This window comes from Elgaria multicarinata, chromosome 10 (genome assembly GCF_023053635.1).
Source record: "Elgaria multicarinata webbii isolate HBS135686 ecotype San Diego chromosome 10, rElgMul1.1.pri, whole genome shotgun sequence".
Lineage (NCBI taxonomy): Eukaryota > Metazoa > Chordata > Lepidosauria > Squamata > Anguidae > Elgaria > Elgaria multicarinata.
The window spans coordinates 56608815-56626735 of NC_086180.1; the positions used below are offsets into that span (position 1 = coordinate 56608815).

General features: G+C 39.2%; 2 protein-coding genes across 6 annotated transcripts in view; one reads left to right on the top strand and one right to left on the bottom strand.

Annotated features, from left to right (window-relative positions):
* Positions 1-17921, top strand: part of OCIAD1 (OCIA domain containing 1) — a 236243-nt gene that overhangs the window by 130083 nt on the left and 88239 nt on the right. The window lies entirely within an intron of this gene.
* Positions 1-17921, bottom strand: part of FRYL (FRY like transcription coactivator) — a 161276-nt gene that overhangs the window by 93295 nt on the left and 50060 nt on the right. For all 5 annotated transcript variants that reach the window (XM_063135768.1, XM_063135766.1, XM_063135769.1 and 2 more), the window contains exons 2-5: positions 13555-13754; positions 4120-4173; positions 1703-1842; positions 767-863 (exon numbers count right to left, since the gene is read on the bottom strand). In XM_063135768.1, coding sequence (XP_062991838.1) covers positions 767-863; positions 1703-1842; positions 4120-4173; positions 13555-13674 — 411 coding nt within the window. In that variant the 5' untranslated portion in view covers positions 13675-13754. The remainder of the gene's footprint in view (positions 1-766; positions 864-1702; positions 1843-4119; positions 4174-13554; positions 13755-17921) is intronic.

Below are 17921 nucleotides of genomic sequence, written 5' to 3' on the forward strand. Positions count from 1 at the left end.
AGTCCCACTCTGCCTTGAAATTTACATATGTGTAGCCACTCAGACCCTGAGGGGAAAATTGCAAACACATCCCCAAGTTCATAAAGGCTTAGGAAATTACTTCCTTTTTGCAATCTGATGCAAGGAGTGGGGGGGAGGTTCCCTCATGAGCAGACAAGCCCAGCAGACTGAGTGCAGAATGGGTGCTGACATAGAGGACTAGGAAATGAGGATTTCTGCCACAAAGGTCCCTGGGATATGTGCCAGCAACAGACGGAAGAAACAGGCCATGGCAAGGCACCAAGAGGGCAATCATATGTTAGGAGTAATGGACAAGCCAGCCAGCCACTACGGTTTATTCTCACAGTGGCTTGGTGTGGCATGCAAACTCACCCATTGTATCAGAATGTAACTTGCAGTGAAACTGGATAATACACCCATGGTATAGACATAACAGAATATATTTATCTATCTGTTTGGAAAGTGGGGATTTGAGTAAATGAAACTACATTCCACTACCTGTGCTTCTTTTTTCACTGAAATATGAGTTTTCATTTACTGGATCTAGGTTTTAAATTACACAGAGAAAGAGAAAACCGCCCAGGAAGCAAACAATGTTTGGGCAGCTGAACGGATTACTGTAATATCACATGACCTCTGCTTACGTAGTCCTCAGTTTTGTACATAAGCATTTAAAGCAGACTACAGAAATGTTCAGTTGTTTAAACAATTAAAAGCAAAAAGATTATTGGAGAGAGCACACAGCTCATAGAAATTAAGGGCTTACCTGTTTTAGAACTTCTACTAAAACTAAACAAAAAATAAAATCTACAGCTAAGTCCCTCCTTTCAAGTAGATAATCCCTCTCGCGCTGCTGCTCATCCCTAAAACAAACACAAATATCAAATAAATTTGACGTGGTATTAGGCACATCCTTAAAACATAAATATATTTATATTTGAAACATATGATGATACAAATTTTTCATTTTTTATAAGAACATAAAAAGAGTCATGCTGAATCAAACCAAAGGTTTCCTTAGTTCAACATTCTCTTCAAAAAGTGACCAACCAGCTGCATGGAGGAGGCCCACAATTAGGACATGATTGCAATAGCACCCGCCTGCTCATTGTTGCCCAGCAACTGGCATGCACAAGCATACTACCTCCGATACTTGCATGACTAGTTAACAGTATTGAGCATGTCTTTTCCATCCTTCTGGGCCATGGCCCCTGGAAATCCTGGAATTCTATATGACCCTTAGAATCTCACATTATCAAAAAGAAAACTTTCTAAGGAAAAATCCACTAGGAAATAAACTACTGTGCCATTTGAAGTTGCAGCTTAGAAGGCCTGGCTTTGCATCACTCTTTTCACCTCATCCATATCATCTCTTTTACTTCAATCTTATTCATTCTTCCAATCCACACTTTCATATCAATCATTCTTCATGAATAATACAGCTTGAACAGTAAACAACTAAAAAATGCAAAGGATAAAATATTTAGCTGTAGCATTTATTAGTTGTTTACCGTTCAAGTTGTATTATCCATGAAGAATGATTGATATGGAAGTGTGGATTGGATGAGTTTTGCTGACTGGATAGACACACGGGTTAACATGTTGAAGCCAGAATAATGCTGTTATTTACGATGCTAAATTATTCAAGTAGTAAATTAAAATCAAAATATCCTAAAGATGGGAATCATCTACATACACTCACCCCTTAGATTTTGTGCTGGACCGAGGCCTGTACTCATAAGATTCATCTTCAGTTCCATTTTGGCGTTTGTACCAATCAAACAAGGTGCGTAGTAAGGAGGGGAGACAGTGCTCTGCTACTGAGCTCATAGAGCTTATCAACTGCAAAGAGAAAAAAAAAGTTAAGGCATTCCATGGAGTACTTTATCTATCCAGTAACTTTTCACAATATTCTCTCTCATGTATTTTGGGACGTGACATATGCAGTATAATACAGCAACAATATTGTAGCAGTCTTTGTCCTTTTTGCACATGAAATAAAACATCAAGATCCATTCACACATATACACATGCACTTAAAGCTATGTACCATTGGTCTAGATGTTTATGTTATCCTTTATGGCTGGTGCTTAGCAGATGGCTAGCTAGCAGCAACGGGGTAGAATCCCAGGTGCTCCTGATGCACTGAGGTATGAAATGGAGGAACACCTGTGTAGCCTTGATCTGAGGGTTTTTGTACACTGTGTGCACCTGATGCCCTAGGCACACACACTGAGGTATCATTAGTAGGTGCTTCTCATGGGCCAATTTCACAAGTGCTGTCCATGCTAAGCTTGTTTCATGGTCATGCAGAGAGTCTGGCAGATTTTAATCTTCCTTAGGTATATAGGTTCAAGAGCTGACAAACATTAAAGCAATGTTTTCAATAGCGGAAAAGGAACTGCAAGTTTTGAATGTGGCATTTATTTCTGTCTTCTGACATTAGCAAAGGATAACCACCAAAGATGGAATTCACAACCACTCATTCCTTCTCTACTTTTGCCCTATACAAGTATTCAAAACACCACATAGAAGAGGATAAGACTGCTGTTGAAGCTCACTCCACTTCAACGGCTTCCCAATATCACACTTGCATAGAGGCCTAAACATGGAGTTGAAAATTGCACATGTACACTCAGACTTTATGGAATAAGGATCACATAGTTCAAGCCTACAAGCATAAGCACATATTGCACATGAAGTTCAGCACACATATATTGGTCTGGCCAGCACAATTCTGATCCACTATCACGTTTTTTTGTCATCCTGTCAGTCAAGCAATGTTAAATGTTTTTCTGCTGGAGCATGGCTGGTTACTTGAAAATTAATACAGCAAGCAGTTCAGCAAACTAAGTAAAAAACAAAGCCTAATCAGTTCATTTTGTAGAGGTTCACAAAACGGAGACCCAGTTCAGATTATCATATTGAGCACTCTGCCTGCAAGTACCTCCCTTTCCCACCACAGCTCCATTATACCCAGATGTCTCCAATTAACCAAAGTTATGGTTATCTGGAGAATTCTGGGTATAATTCAGGAATTTAAAGTATATTTTTATTTGAATATTTATTTCATCTTCTTCACATAGAGCCCAAGGTAGCTAAGAACCTACATAAAACACAGTGGAACACATAAACATTAAAATAATAACTCTAAAATTACAAATATATAAACAAATACAATAAACCCATCAACATAATCAATCAGAAAAGCAAATAGAGCACTTGCCTATACCCCAAAAGTATGCACAAATACATGTCTTTAACCAGTGTCTAAATGACAACAGTGTTGGGTACAGATGGATCTCTACCAGAAGTGAATTCCATAGCTGGGATGCCACAACTTAGAAGATCCTGCCATATGTATTAGCCCATACATCACATCCCCAAGGGCACATGAGCAAAGCCTCCCTGGCTGATCGCAAATCCTAATTTGGCCAGTATTCAAGAAGGCAGTCCTTCACACACCTAGGTATTCATTTAGGGCTTTGTACACTAGTATTAACATCTGGAATTCAGCCTGATAACTCATCAGCTGCCAGTGAAAAGATTTCAAAACTGATGTAACCTGCTCAGATCTCACTGCCCAAGTCAACTTCGAGGCAGCAGCATTCTGCACCGCTGCAACTTCAAGACCAACTTTAAGGGAAGTCCCAGTCAGAGAGCATTGCAATAGTCCAACTTGGAAGTTATGAAAGTAAGGACTACTGTTGACAGGTTATCACAGTCTATAACTGATGAATCAGCCGTTACAAGCCATAATCACAAAAATGTGTATTTCACCAACTTGTGCAGACACACTTTTGTCAACCAATGTCAGCATGAGCCAAAATGTCCTTACTAAAGTACATCTCTTAGAATTTTTTGTGGGGAAGGATTTTATGACTTCTCCTGTCATCCCTCCAACCTTAGAAATAAAGAGCTCAAATGTGTTAATTCCCTACTTAAACTTTCCATGTGTATGTTTGACAAAATTACATTTCCATTTAGCATTCACTTGTTCACCAGCTTTTAATAACTACTGACACATTTAGGATTTTAACTGATTCTACTATCAACAATGTATGGACAGAAATCTATTTCCAAGTCTAGTAACGTATTTTAAAAGAAAGCTCTTCCAACCTGGTCAAATTGAAGATCTTCACCTCTCTGAAGAGATCTGGACAAGAGCTTTTCCTAGAATTAGAATAATAAATTAAAGAAACAAGTCATATCTGACAGTAGATCAAACCATCGTATGTACCCCAAATGTCAAGCAATTTAGGCTAATCCTTGTTTACACTGGTTTAAATATTTTAACAATTAAAACAATTAAAATGTATCAACTGTATAAATAAGAAAATTTTATGTTTATCTATCTAGTAGTGCTGCTAAATATTTTGCAAAATTTCTGGAGCCTTCAGCCTTACTTTACAACGCAAAAGGAAATCATAAGTATGACACAAGCAAAAAGTGCAATGAATAATGCTTCACACAATTCTAGAGAATATTGAATTTAAAGAGAAAGAAAGATTAAATTAGACTGATTTAAGTTTAATCCAGTGGTCCAAAAATGTTCAAAGATAAGGGCAAATATTAGGGTGCCACATTAGCCCTACCCCTCCTCTTTTAGAAGGATAGTTCTTGGCTGAGCAGGTTACTTCGGTAAAGCAGGACTGCATAACTTGTGACCCACTAAGGTTAATAGCTTATTAGTCATGTATTGCTGCCTGCCAGGTGCAGAACAAGCCCCTTTTTATTTTCTACCAAACTCGGTGACTTACTGTGTGCTGTGTTTGAATAATACAGTCACAAGTTGTTAGACCTACTTTAAAGAAATGACTTCCCAATTAGTGCTATGAGACTTGGATCCAGCTTCATGACTAAACATCATGGAGGGAGATTTTCGTTAGAATCTGACTATAAAGTCCTACTTAGAGTAGACCCATTGAAATGAAAGCGACTTAAGTCAAGTTGGCCTACTCTAAGTAGGATTTTAGTTGGATTCTAGCCATTGTTCTCTTCATTTTCCTAATTTCCAATTACAGCACAGTACTTAGTCCTATGCAAATCAATGGAGTGGTGAAATCAACTACACTATAGAGTGGACAAGTTCTGGATGTGTCAAGTCTTACTGCAAGGGAGAACAAAAATGAAATGTTCCCTCCAGTGCCAGAAAAGGGAGAATGTACATTGTCAAAAGCAGGACACTGCTGGGCAGCAGGGTAAAGAACATATGGCCCTTCAGATATTGTTGGACTACAGCCCCCATCAGCCACACTATTTGGTCAGGGATGATAGGAGTTGTAGTCCAACAACATAGGTTCACTGCCCCTATTGTAGAGGATGTAGACCTGCACTTTTTTCAATAAGGCTAAATCCTTTGGTTACCAACGTTATTTTTTTAAAAAAGTTCAAAACATGTTCCATACATTGGCCATCATGCATATTATCTGAAAGATGCACAGAGTACTATTAAGGATTAATTTTGACTTTTTCCAGCGCCACCACCAAGTATCTGAAAAGCTTTTTGTATACACAAGCCTCTGATGGCATGCACTAAATGCCAGTATCATATTTTAAAGGTTCATAATGAGCGCGTGTGTATTTTAGCTTGTATTAGATTTCATTTTAATTTGCTGGGATAGATGGGGATCAATAGTACTTATCCTTGTTGGAGGACAGCATGACCTTTCCAATACTGACCTGTGGAGGAAGAACACAGTGTCTGCCCTTGTGAGGATTATATTCCTATCATCCAAACCTTAAGCTCTTTTTTCCCCCTTACAATTTTTCAACACATGAAAAACAACTCAAAGTATAACTTTCAAGTGCCTTGAAAACTTATCTTTTTCTGCTGACAAGTGCAGAACTTACTTTTGCATAATCTTTCTTCCTGTTTGTTTAGTAATACATAAATGCAAAAGGGGGGACCTGTTATGAATTTTTGTGTCTCCCTCACCCCACTGTTGCACAAAGCATTTTGCCATTTGCTTTTCATTATTGGTTTTGCTGTTGACATTCTGCTCATACATTTGCTATCATATGCCTTTATGAAACAACTTTATTGACAATTCTTACAGCAGAGCAGGCACTCCTGCTGCTATCATAGTAGTTAGCACACGCCAAAGCAACCAGTGCAGCACAACCTGTTGCAAGCAATATGCACCAGATTCCCCCTTCTTCGTTTCTACCTTTTGACTAAAACGCCTTGAAGAAGTTACAAGATTCCATGCTAGGATTTTGACTCCTAGGATGCTGATTCCAATAAACATATTATTAGTGTTATTATTTTGCTAAGGGGTACATACGTATTTTAACGATGACTGGGGGAAAATAAGGAAGTCAAAGAGGGTTTCTGTTTTAGTATATGTAGACATTATTTTCTTCTTCCATCTCCCCCAGGGACAAGTGCAGTTGTGGCCATTTCTAATCCTCACAAAACATGTACATCCTTATCCAAATGATAGAGATCGAACAGAGATCAGGCACATAGAAGAACATTTTTGGTTTAGGATATTAAGTAGACAGAAGTAGCAAGCATTTATAGTTGCTTAACTGAGACACAGACAGGTTGCTTACCTTTAACTGTAGTTCAGAAGTGGGACACATGCAGCCACCACCACCACCACCCTCCAGAGTGCTCCCCACAACAAAGGCATTCGGAGCACTAAAAAAGGTCAAATCTAGCTTGTTGGCAGGCTAGATTTGACCCTTCTAGAGCTCTGTAGCTGCTACAAGCTAGATTTGTCCTTTTTGGCATTGTATAGTGCTCTGGTAACTTTTTGTACAAAAATAAAAATAACTCATTTTTGGGAGACTGTGGGCCATACGGGGAAGTCTAGGGGGGTGAACATGGACCCCAGACCTTCTGAAGCATGCCCTGCTGTAGTTCTTTCATTAGCTGTGCAATAACATATGTGGAATCTGCACTTGTGTAGAGCAGCACTGCAGAAAACATCTAGAGCTTAAAACAGCATGCAGCCTCTGTCCCTGAGCAAGGAAACCCTGTGGCCCCGCATGGGTTAAATCTCTTAAGTTACTTTGAAATGGGTGCAATTTAAAAAAAATAGGCCTACAGTGAGGAAGGCAGGCAGGTTGTTTGACTACACAGATGACCACTTGAAGGACCAGGGCTGTGCTGTGCATACACAGCCCCTATTGGATACTACTCCATAGTTCCAAATTGGTGTGGCATTTGAAGATTGTTCAATATATCAGAAGCAGGCGATACCCTCAATACACCCTCAATACAATGTATATTTTATAAAATAAATTTTGCAGGATGGAATTTGAACCCTTCAGACTATGTTTAACTTATGGGTGCACAACCTGCAGCATGGGGACCACATGCAACCCTGTGCCTTTCCTGCTGCTGTCAAATTCTCCACACCACCACCATGGCCTATTTCCCCACTGCCTGTACTCTCCACTCCCACCCTTAGAGATCCTCATACAGATTACTCTCTCCAATGCTGCTACTAGCAGCACAGAAAGACCAACCTCTATTGGGAGGACTGGGGTGTGTGCATGTGTGTGGAGGTACACACATCCCCCCCAACCCCTGTTACGGCATCACATGTGGCCCTTTGCACCAAAAGGATTGTGTATCTCCAATCCATTTTCTTACTTAAAACAAAGCTGACAGTAAAGTAAATAAGGAACATGGCTACAAAGTTTATGCACAGTACAGATACATTTATATCAGTCACCTTCATCTTGAATACAAAGCCTACAAACCCCAGTCCCTATCTTTTCATGTGTTTTGAAATCAGCCACAGCCTTTAATCTGATCTAAAGGCCAAGATCTCCTGTTAAACTATCTGAGCTAATTTATATAGCAATGTTCCTTGCTTTCACTTACAAAATTCGCAACCTACAACTTTCCAAGTGTAAATTTTATTATTGACTAAAAAAAACATCACAAGATTACAAAGTCAGCTCCAAATTGATTACAAAGGGTTGTGATAGCACTACTTCAAAGGGCATTGCTTCTTTCCTTAATAAACCTTTTGAAATTCATCATCAAATCTTTCACTTAACAGAACTGTGGGTGGACACAACTCTGTGTTAGCTGAAACAATTGGAATTGCTCTTAAAATAATTGCAATAACCTGTAAGATATTTGCAACTAAGTAACATACTCTTAACATGCATGATCAGTCAAAGTACGTTTGTCCAGTAGCATCTTGATTGGCTCTCAGAGTTGTTCTATTTCTTTCTAAAAGCTACACCGCCTCCCCTAGACTCAAAATAGCCTACTGTTGATATGACACACAGGAAGGATTATGCAATAGAAATATTAGCAAAACTCCTGTTTACAGGCTCCCAGGAAACCCGACCTTCTTGGATATAAGGCAGCAGCTAGGAAGTTGGCAACTAGTGAGCTGAAAAGTGGGAAATGGTTTGCGTAGTTTTTCTTCTTCTTACTATTTATTTATTTATTTTACATTTGTATCCCACCCTATATCACTAGGATCTCAAGAGCTGGGGTGTTAATACGCCACAGTGGGTTGTTTACCACCCCCATGCATGCCAGTCGTGGGCCAGTTCATTTCCCTAATTACCTTTGCAGAGCTGAGGTGGTTAACAAATTATCCAGGACACATGCTCTGTTGTAGGGTTGCTGGGTGGTTAACTACCCCAGCCAACCACCCTCACAGGGTTCAGATGTCGTAACAACCTGCACCAGAGGAGGGTAATTAGGGAATTGAGCTGCCACTTGATCAGCATCATGGGGGTGGTTAACAACCCACAGAGTTGAGTCCACTCACAGTTCTGTTAAGTGAAAGATTTGACGGCAACTTGTCCAAACCCCCTTCCCCCAGCTTAGTTGCTATGCGTGGGACAAATTTCAAAGGATAGTTGCAACTGGGTAGGGAAGGATTAAACCGCTTCCCACATGCTCAAGTGCCCCCAATCCCAATCACTTCCACGTGGCAATTAAGCTTAGGAGAAAATCTTTCCATTGGTGCCATGCAGGGGGAGGAGATGGATTTTCATGGAGATCACAGTTGGGGAGGAAAAGGTGACCCTTCCTTCTCTGTTCCCTCTTCCCCACACACACAAAATTCCCCTCCAAAAACTTCCATTAAATCCAGTGGAAAAATTGGGCTGCGGGTTTTTAAAGTGCCTACCAACAGCCCTGCTATGTAGGATTAAGACCAAGATTGCCTCCCCTCTAGTTGGCTCCATGACCATCTGTTGTATATCTATTATGTACTGGTCTGCTCATAAAATTATCATGTCTGGTATTTTACATTTAAATTTTTAAAGAACATCTCAGTAGATTACCCAGACATAAAGCTTATTCTATGTGGGGATTTTAATGCATGGGTGGGTGCAAATTATCTAGCCTTGGGAATGGCAATGAATTTGGCTATTGAGGAGTTTCCTATACATGAATGGTCCTCCTAGGACAAAAGGGTCAACAAGGCTGGACAGGCATTGTTTCATTTAATATTTAAATACCAGTTATTTCATGCAAATGGAAGTCCAAAGACAACTCTAAGGATTATTTCACTTACTTATCAGACAGAAGAGCCAGTGTGGTGGACTATATATTAGTCTCCACATCCCTCTGGAATTATGTTTCATACTTAACAACAGAAAACAGAGCAGAAAGTGATCGCCGACCCCCTCAAATTGCTGGTGTCTTTGCCCAACTGTCATTTTTCAATGTGTCCTAATCCTGTGGAAGGCACACTTGTCACTGAAAAATGACTCAAGTGGTTAATCAAGCTGAATGAGGAAATTGGCCCAGTGTTACTAAGTGAGCATCTATGTCACCTCAGGCAGCATTGCCAGGGAAGGGAACATTACAGAGCTCTATCAGGAAATAGCTTCTACTTTAAGATCCTATTTAAATATTACCTGTAGTACAAAAAGTGATATCCAGACATCATCTACACATGGTGTGATAAGGAGCGTAGGAATGGGAGAAAGATTCTATCTTGATTGATAAGGGAAGCAAGGTCAGATCGACCTGGGAGAGCCAGCTTAGCCATTTCAGCCCAACAACAAATGTATACAAATCTACTTAAACAAAAGAAAGCAGTATTCTATGAGAGGGAATGGAAGGCTTTGGGCTAGGCAATGTCAGAGAAGAAGGAGACCAGGTTCTGGAGACTCGTGATAGTAGGGGAAGGGAAGAGAAGAACTGCAGAGAGGCTTTAATCTCCCCCAATGAATGGGAGGTACTAGTCATGGGTTAAATAATCCAAGGCAAGCCGCAGCACGTTGTCTGAACCCAATCAATATTCCCTAGAACTATGTTACTTTTGTGGCCTTGTATTGTCACCCACAGGAACTCTGTGGAGGAGCCTGCCTCTTTTGAGATTTCAAATCAGAGTACTCACCCAATCTGAAATTGCCTGAGAGTTAAGTAAAGCTCAGATTTGCAATCTAATGCGTTAAAACCACTGCAAGGTCAGGATTTCAGCTTGCTTTTAAGTGATTTAGCAGACACAATTCTACCTAAATTATCCTAACCCTGTTGTCCACCTAAGTTATCCTGCCACTGTTGTCTTCTCTCTGCAGGTAGTTTGCAGGTAGTTTGTTTTAAGAAACTAACTATTGGGTTGCTGTGTCTTAATTGTCTAGCCTTCTTCTGTCAGTAGTTTTGCAACCAGGAAGAAGCCCTCAGTTCCTGTTAAAACTTCCAACACTCACACATAGATATAAGAAGTCACAGTAACACACAAGTTGAGTTTAACATTTCTGAAAGCATTTCTTAAACTTTTCATCCTTGGGATGGAAATTAGTGCTGCCCACAGAAAACAACAGAGAAATCCAGAATTTTACTGTTGCATCATCTGTACTGCATCCAGTACAGATGATGCTAGAGAAATACCCACAGCTGACACATTTTTTCATGGAGTGTACCTATAGATAAAATTACATTTTAACAGACTAACTGGACAAGTTTATGACAAAGTTGTGCCTCTTCACACACACTGATACACAGGGAGCAGATAAGTCAGTTTCAGCATTTTCCAAGACCCTTTTCAGGATCCTCTACTATTTGACCTCTATCCTTGCCTTGACTTTCTCAGTTAAATTCATTCAGCTACCAGTGTAACTGTCATACACCACGATAAACCATAAGAATATTTTCATTTTTATTTATTTCATTTGTTTTACAAAAGAGCTGAAACACCTTATGTTTTTCCACATAAACATCATAAATGGCAGCACGATCCAAAAGAAAAAAGAAAAAGAAAAAGAAAAGGTCAGCTTGTGAAACACTTCCCAGAACAGAGGCAGGTGACAGATGAAAGCAATACCAATGCCCGAATCCATAATATTTTATTACACTACTGTTAGAGAAGTAGGGTTTTTTTTATGTGAACTTAGGCCATATTAAATCAGATAGCCTAAGAAGTCACAGCAGGTGAGCAAACATACATTTATTGTACCTATTATATTTTCCAAGAAAACAGATTTGGTTTTTCTTGATCGCTTATCAGTGAAAAGTGTGTCAAAAGCCAACTGTTTGCAACAAGCAAACAACACAATAGGGGTTTTGAGAAATAAAAGGGCAGCTCTCAATCTTCATGCAAGACAACCCATGTCATAAAATAAACTTTTTATGCTCTAAGAGTTCTTAAATTTAATTGCTGTTTGCTTTAATAGTTTTCACTCTTCTGTGATAAAAAGTGCCTGTCAACATACTTGTTTCCTTGTGTGAAGAAACTTAATACAATACCTTATTTATACAAATTTAGAGATAAACCAGCTACAACCCTATCTTGACAAAGACAGCCTAGCTCCAGTTATCCACACTCTGGGAACCTCTCATTTTAATTACTGCAATGTGTTATACGTGGGGCTGCCTTTGAAAATGTTCCAGAAACTTCAGCACGTCCAAAATAGGGCAGTGACATTATTAACAGGGACTGGTCAATATGTGGTCATATTATGCCAGTGGTTGGTGATTTGCATTGGCTTCTAAGTTCTTTTCTGGGCCAACTCAAAGTGCTGGTATTAATTTTAAAAGCTCTAAAAGGCTTGGGGCCAGACGACCTGAAGGATCGTCTTCTCCCATATCTGCCCAGACCCCAAGATCATCTTCAGAGGACTTCCTTTGGGCTTCCCCACCAAATGAGGTGAGGCAGGTGGCTACTAAAGAGAGGTCCTTTATAGTAGTGGCACTCCCACTGTGGAAAGGCTTCCCCAGATTGTGTTATCAGTGAACACCATTTTCTTCTCCTAGGCCTATTAGTCTTTCAGGATTTTTTAAAAAAATGTGTTGTGGTGGTTAGATCTTTATATTGCTATTGGCATTTACTCTGGTTTATACTTTGGCTTTATTCTGTTTTAAAGTTCTTAAAAGTTTTTTATACTATGTTTTATTATATTGTTGTATTTTATGGCTTCAGGTTTTGTGAACTGAGAGAACTTTGGCTATTGAGTGGTTAAGAAATAAAATATATTAATGCATTATTAAATAAACATGTTTCTTTCCCAGCACTAGATCAAGTGTGCAAGGCTCTTTTCAGCTCTCCCTGCCCAATTAGCACTGCCTGCTACTACTGATTCTCCCTCTATTTTAATTTAAGAATATAAGCCCCAAAGGAAAACATAAAAGAAAGGAAAAAAAACACAAAAAGACAGAAGGGGAAGTATAGTCCCCAAATCCTGTAATTAAAGTCTAGATCAGTGGTCTTCAACCAGTGGGTAGTGACCCAAAAGTGGGTCTCGAGATCAGTCCAAATGGGTTGCAGCATAGTTTTTGCTGCCATGTTGGGCAATTGTGAAAGTGGGTCCCATGTTGCCGGTTGCGAGTCCAAGGTGGGTCTCAGGTCTGGACCAGTTGAAGACCACTGGTCTAAATGGTGCCACCTATTTGTTTTGGCTGACTTTCAAAATAATTAGTATCTCCCTGAATTCCACATGGCAACCAGAAATATTAACATGCAACAGTTTCAGAACATACATAGATAATCATTCCCTTTGCTAGACCAAGCTGGAAGGAAACTCTCTAACGAATCTCATGTTTATTTGTAGCCATGTTCCATAGTCAGAAAAGTGTGGAGGGCAAGAGAAACTCCAGTTATCAAGTAAAATACTATTCAAGAAGCCCAAAAGAAATTGCAGTAGCAAATGCAGTAGTAAATTCAAGTATATATTTTTAAATGTTTTGCTCAGTGGAATATTTTCTATTTTAGTAGTAATAACGCTGTATATTTAATAACCAATAAAATACTCAATCTCCATAAAGGGGATTCATTTCTATGAGAGGTGAAATTAGCTCATACTTTGATGATATAGTTCTGCTTTTCACGTTCATGACTTGCAATTTCTTAATTTACATCACGAAGTACTTCTGTTCTACAAGTGTTTTTTTTTAACCCCTGTGATTCTACTATACAGGGAGGGGGGATCTTATTACCTACACAACTGGGTAAGGGAGACGAAGAGGGCAAAATGGGATTAGTTGGTGCTCTACTGCACATTAGGATTCTTCATTCATTCTTGGCAGGTATAACCAGTTTCACAGCCTTCTTGTTATCTAAATACGATTAAATCGATTTCAGAAGAACATCAACTGAGCGAAGACAACATAAGAGAACTCACCAAAGGTTCAGCCATTACAACTTCAATTTTCTTTTCAGCTTGAATAGCAAACTCAGCAAAGAGGCTCTTGATGACATATTCACCAGGTTTGACATCTGGATCAATGGTAATATTAGACATGATGACGCTTCTCTTTTCCCAAGTAGAATTGATACTGGGAGAAATTCTGCGTTTAGTAACGCTTCTGGCTGGTGCTGATGCTAGAGGGAAGAGAAATACGGACTATTAATAATAAAGTAAATAAAAGACAACAGCATTTCTCAGAAGTAACAAAACACTTTAACATATTAATAAATTCCTCTAACAGAAGAGAAAAAAACACTGATCACTTCCTTATGTTTTAGTTAGCAACATACATTTATAAATTCAAGGACATGAATCAATGACAAGATTAACTACTGAGGAAATGTAAGGAGGATTTTATAGACAATATTACTCGCATGTTTCCATTTGTTTATTTGTTTTGTAAATCCTCCACCACCCATATCTACTCTAGATTTGAAAGACTGATGCAAGTAAACCAATTTTTAATATACAAGTAAATACATTTACTTTATGTGCTCTAGGGACATCAAATGGAATTAGCTATAAATTCAAAAAAAGATGTAAACATAGTAATGTAGTTTACATTAATGTCTAAGACATATTCAAAATTCTGTATACATTCATCTTTGCACCCTTCCCAATTTTTCACTGGGAAACAGTCACAATGTTGTTTTTTGTACCTTCTGCGAGCTGGCAGTGGGCATGTAGTAGAGAAGAGAGGCATGCATTTTGCGTACCTTGAGCAAGAAGGAACACAAAGCAAAAACAAGATACCCAAAGAGTAGTTCAGAAATACCCAAAACAAAGTCACACTGAAGCCTACATAGCATAAAACCAAAGATACCAGAGTCAAAGGTAGGGCAATTTGTGACATCTGTGTTCAGTACAATCCTTGTTATGTTACCTATCGTGCTATCAGTTCATAAAATAAAAACAGAAAAGCAAATAAAAATGAACAAGGGTATGCTTGAGACAAAGAAAGAGATATAGTCTGGTATTTTCCAAACTAAAGGAAGAAGTAACTGAGGAGAATCAGATGTACTGAAATACACTATGAAAGCAACACACACGCACATCTGCACGCATGCAAAAAGAAAAGAAAAATGGTGCTGGTAACACTTATGAGTACAGGCTGACATATTTATTAAGGATTTTCCCTTGTTAAAAATTTTGAAGTAGGAAAAAATTATACTATACGACCTTCGCTGTAAGAGAATTACAGAAGCTAACACCATTGTGCTTTTCTGTAATAATCCAAGTTTGTCTATCAATACAACAAAGAAAAACGATTAAGCAGAAATTTTAATTTCTAACCATGATTTAAGAGAATGACTATTTTACATAAAGTCATTCGACTTATTCAAGCATCAGGCTTATGATGGCCCCTTGAAATTGTGGCATTCATATGCTCCCTGAATATATGGCCATGTGTCACTGCTAAAACACAGATGATTAAAAATCAAAACAAAACAAAAAACATGACCATATGCAAAAGCTTAACTTTGGCAGGATCTACACAACTGCTTTAAAATATTTTATAACAGTAGTGACAACTGTTGGGGCCCAGGACAGACTCCATATACAGTTTTCAAACCACTTTCAAAGTGTCATATTCTGCTTGGTGTAGATCTGGCCTCAGTGGGGCAATGACTATGTATAATGAGCAAGCCACAGCCAGATAGTAAACATGGAGGGTTGATTTAAGAAGCCAGTACAAGTACGTAATCTTGCAAGCTGGACTTAAAAGCTAAAAGGAAAAATATTCTTGAATTTGTATAAGTATATGACCTGGTTAAAATGAAACCAAGAGTACGGGTTGAGTATGGGTTGTTATAGAATCATGGATTAACAATGAATAATACAGGTTTCAGAAGCCAAACAACAAACCATGGGTTCTCTTCCTGTGCTGTTTGTGGTTAACTGTTCATAGTTAAACCATAGTTCAGGGTTCACATGTAATGACATCCACAATGGTTTTGAGGTTGTTTAAAAGCAGGCAAAGAGGAGGTGTAACAAACCTCTCCTGGGACATTATTTGATAGTTTAGGCACCATAATTAAAAAAATGCCCTTTCTCTTGAAGAAACCCAAACCCAAACCCAAAAACTCCCTTGGTCATGGAAGTAATACGGGTCTTTGCATCTTGGCCATTTCTTTTTTTCAGTAGAACCACATAAGAGTAGCAGATTGGTAAGTGAAATAATAGAAATCTGAGTGTCAACTCACAGCAAAGTGAGGGGTCGCTCATCCATATAGGTAAAGTAAGTGGTTGCCTAAGGCGCTGTGTAATTGGGCACCAAATGTGAAGGGGGAAATAGATCCCCCCAAAAAAAAATACAATAACGAAGATGTCATTATTTCAATTCCCATGCACAGAGGGAATATAACTGAGGTTGTAGAGATGAATGAGGGACTGACTGGGGATGGTGGGGCTAAATCAGGACATCCCCTTGGGATATGGTCTCCTCCAGGTGACTCAGGATATCCTCCTGCTCCACTGCTGCACCCAGTTGGGGACAAAGAGTGAAAAGCCTCCCTGAGAGCAGCCAATTCCTTTTGTCTTCTAAAGGCTGAGCCTAGGGGCTGACGGCACCTTGTTGGCCATGTCACTCAGAGGATGCAACCAAGACCCTTCTTCCAGGGACCCTTCTTCCTTTGTTGTTTTATCAGGCCCTCTGCGCTGATACAATACTTAGTTTAAAAAAATAATTGGGGCATTTTATTATAACATCATATTTCTGCTTCTGAAAATGGAGGGGGGTATTGCCTCTTCATTAAGAAAAAAATAGGAACAAAATGTTTCCCAGTTTACCAAAAACCTCAGCTTAGACCAGCCCTTGGATTTTGAGGGTGGGGGCATTGATTGCACGGTTCACCTAGGGCATCAGTCGCTGGCAGCTAATCTAGAGCCGCCCCTGTGAGCAGCCTTTTCTAACAAAGCATTGTTTTTCCTTCAAAACGGCCACTTTCAGATCCTGAAAAAACACTATTTAAAAAACCATTCAAACAGTTATTGAAACGGTCAAAATTACATTACACCGTCTACATTTTATGAGTACCAAGAAGCTCTAAAGGCACCAGACCCTGCCAACCCAGGTAAGTGTGGTGATGCTAATACATTGTTTTTGCTGACTCCAAATATACCAGAGGCAAACAGATGCCTGAAATACAGATAACGTCTCAATATAAATTGTGCCTGAAGTAGTTTTGCTGTCTAATACTGGCTTTAGGCAGTTTTACCAATATTGCTTTATAAGCAATGTGACAGATCTGTACTGGAGTGCTTTTTAAAACAAACAAACAAAAAACCCAGCCATCAACAAAGCCATTTTCCACAGTAGTGTTAACACAGACACACTCCTGAAAATCATTCTGGTCTCTAAAAACCTCTAGTTCAAATTAATCCAAAAGACTAGACATACAATGTGAGAATCTTGTGACTCTGCAAGTTGTATACCTATCTAAACTACTTAACTATTCAATCAGGACGTTTTCAGATGTGCAAGTACTCCCATATCTTTAAACTGCAATACAAGAGATATCTCTCACTCATATAGCATCTTCAAAACACACACTCAAATTTTCAAGATCAGGCAGACACAATGTACTGGGCAAATTCTTCAAGCTAACGGAAGTAGATCTGCCAGAGGCAACAGACCCTGTCTATATTCTGTGCTTTAGTGAAGCAAGATTGTCCAACATGCAGCTCCAGGAGGCACCTGAAATACAAGTGAGTTGAACAATCTGTGAAGAAAAAGAAGCCTGGAGCATTGTAGAAGAGGTGGAGAGATGAGCCCCATAGTGACAACACCAAAAGTGGCACCAAGTTCTATATAAAGCACCCCAAAGTCATTTCATAGAGAAGTGAAGTGGGAGGAAGCAGTTCCAAAAGTCAAGAATAGCAGCAGTGCACTAACAGGTATCTGGTCCTCTTTCCACTTCTGCAAGTTGGGATATTAAGGTGTGCTTACACAAAGATGGACATAGGCATCCTGAGAGCCAATGCTGTCCAGTGAATTAATCCAGGAAAGATGGATTCGAGTACTATGTCTGCCATGCATTTATTACATGGGCAAGCCATGCTTGTCCAGACTGTTTCCCACTTCAAAGTGGAAAACAGTAGTGACTCGCTAATGTTTACAAAAATGGATTAGCAGCAGCTGCAGCTTAGTATTAAGACCGCCTCCCCATCTGAGCCTGGGTGATAAGCAGTAATCACCATTAATGAGGTCCTCGGTCATACAAATATAGCCAACAGGAGTTAGTAACACAAACCATAAAATACGAAAACCTGAGCTTTCCAATGTTCAAAAGGGACCAATG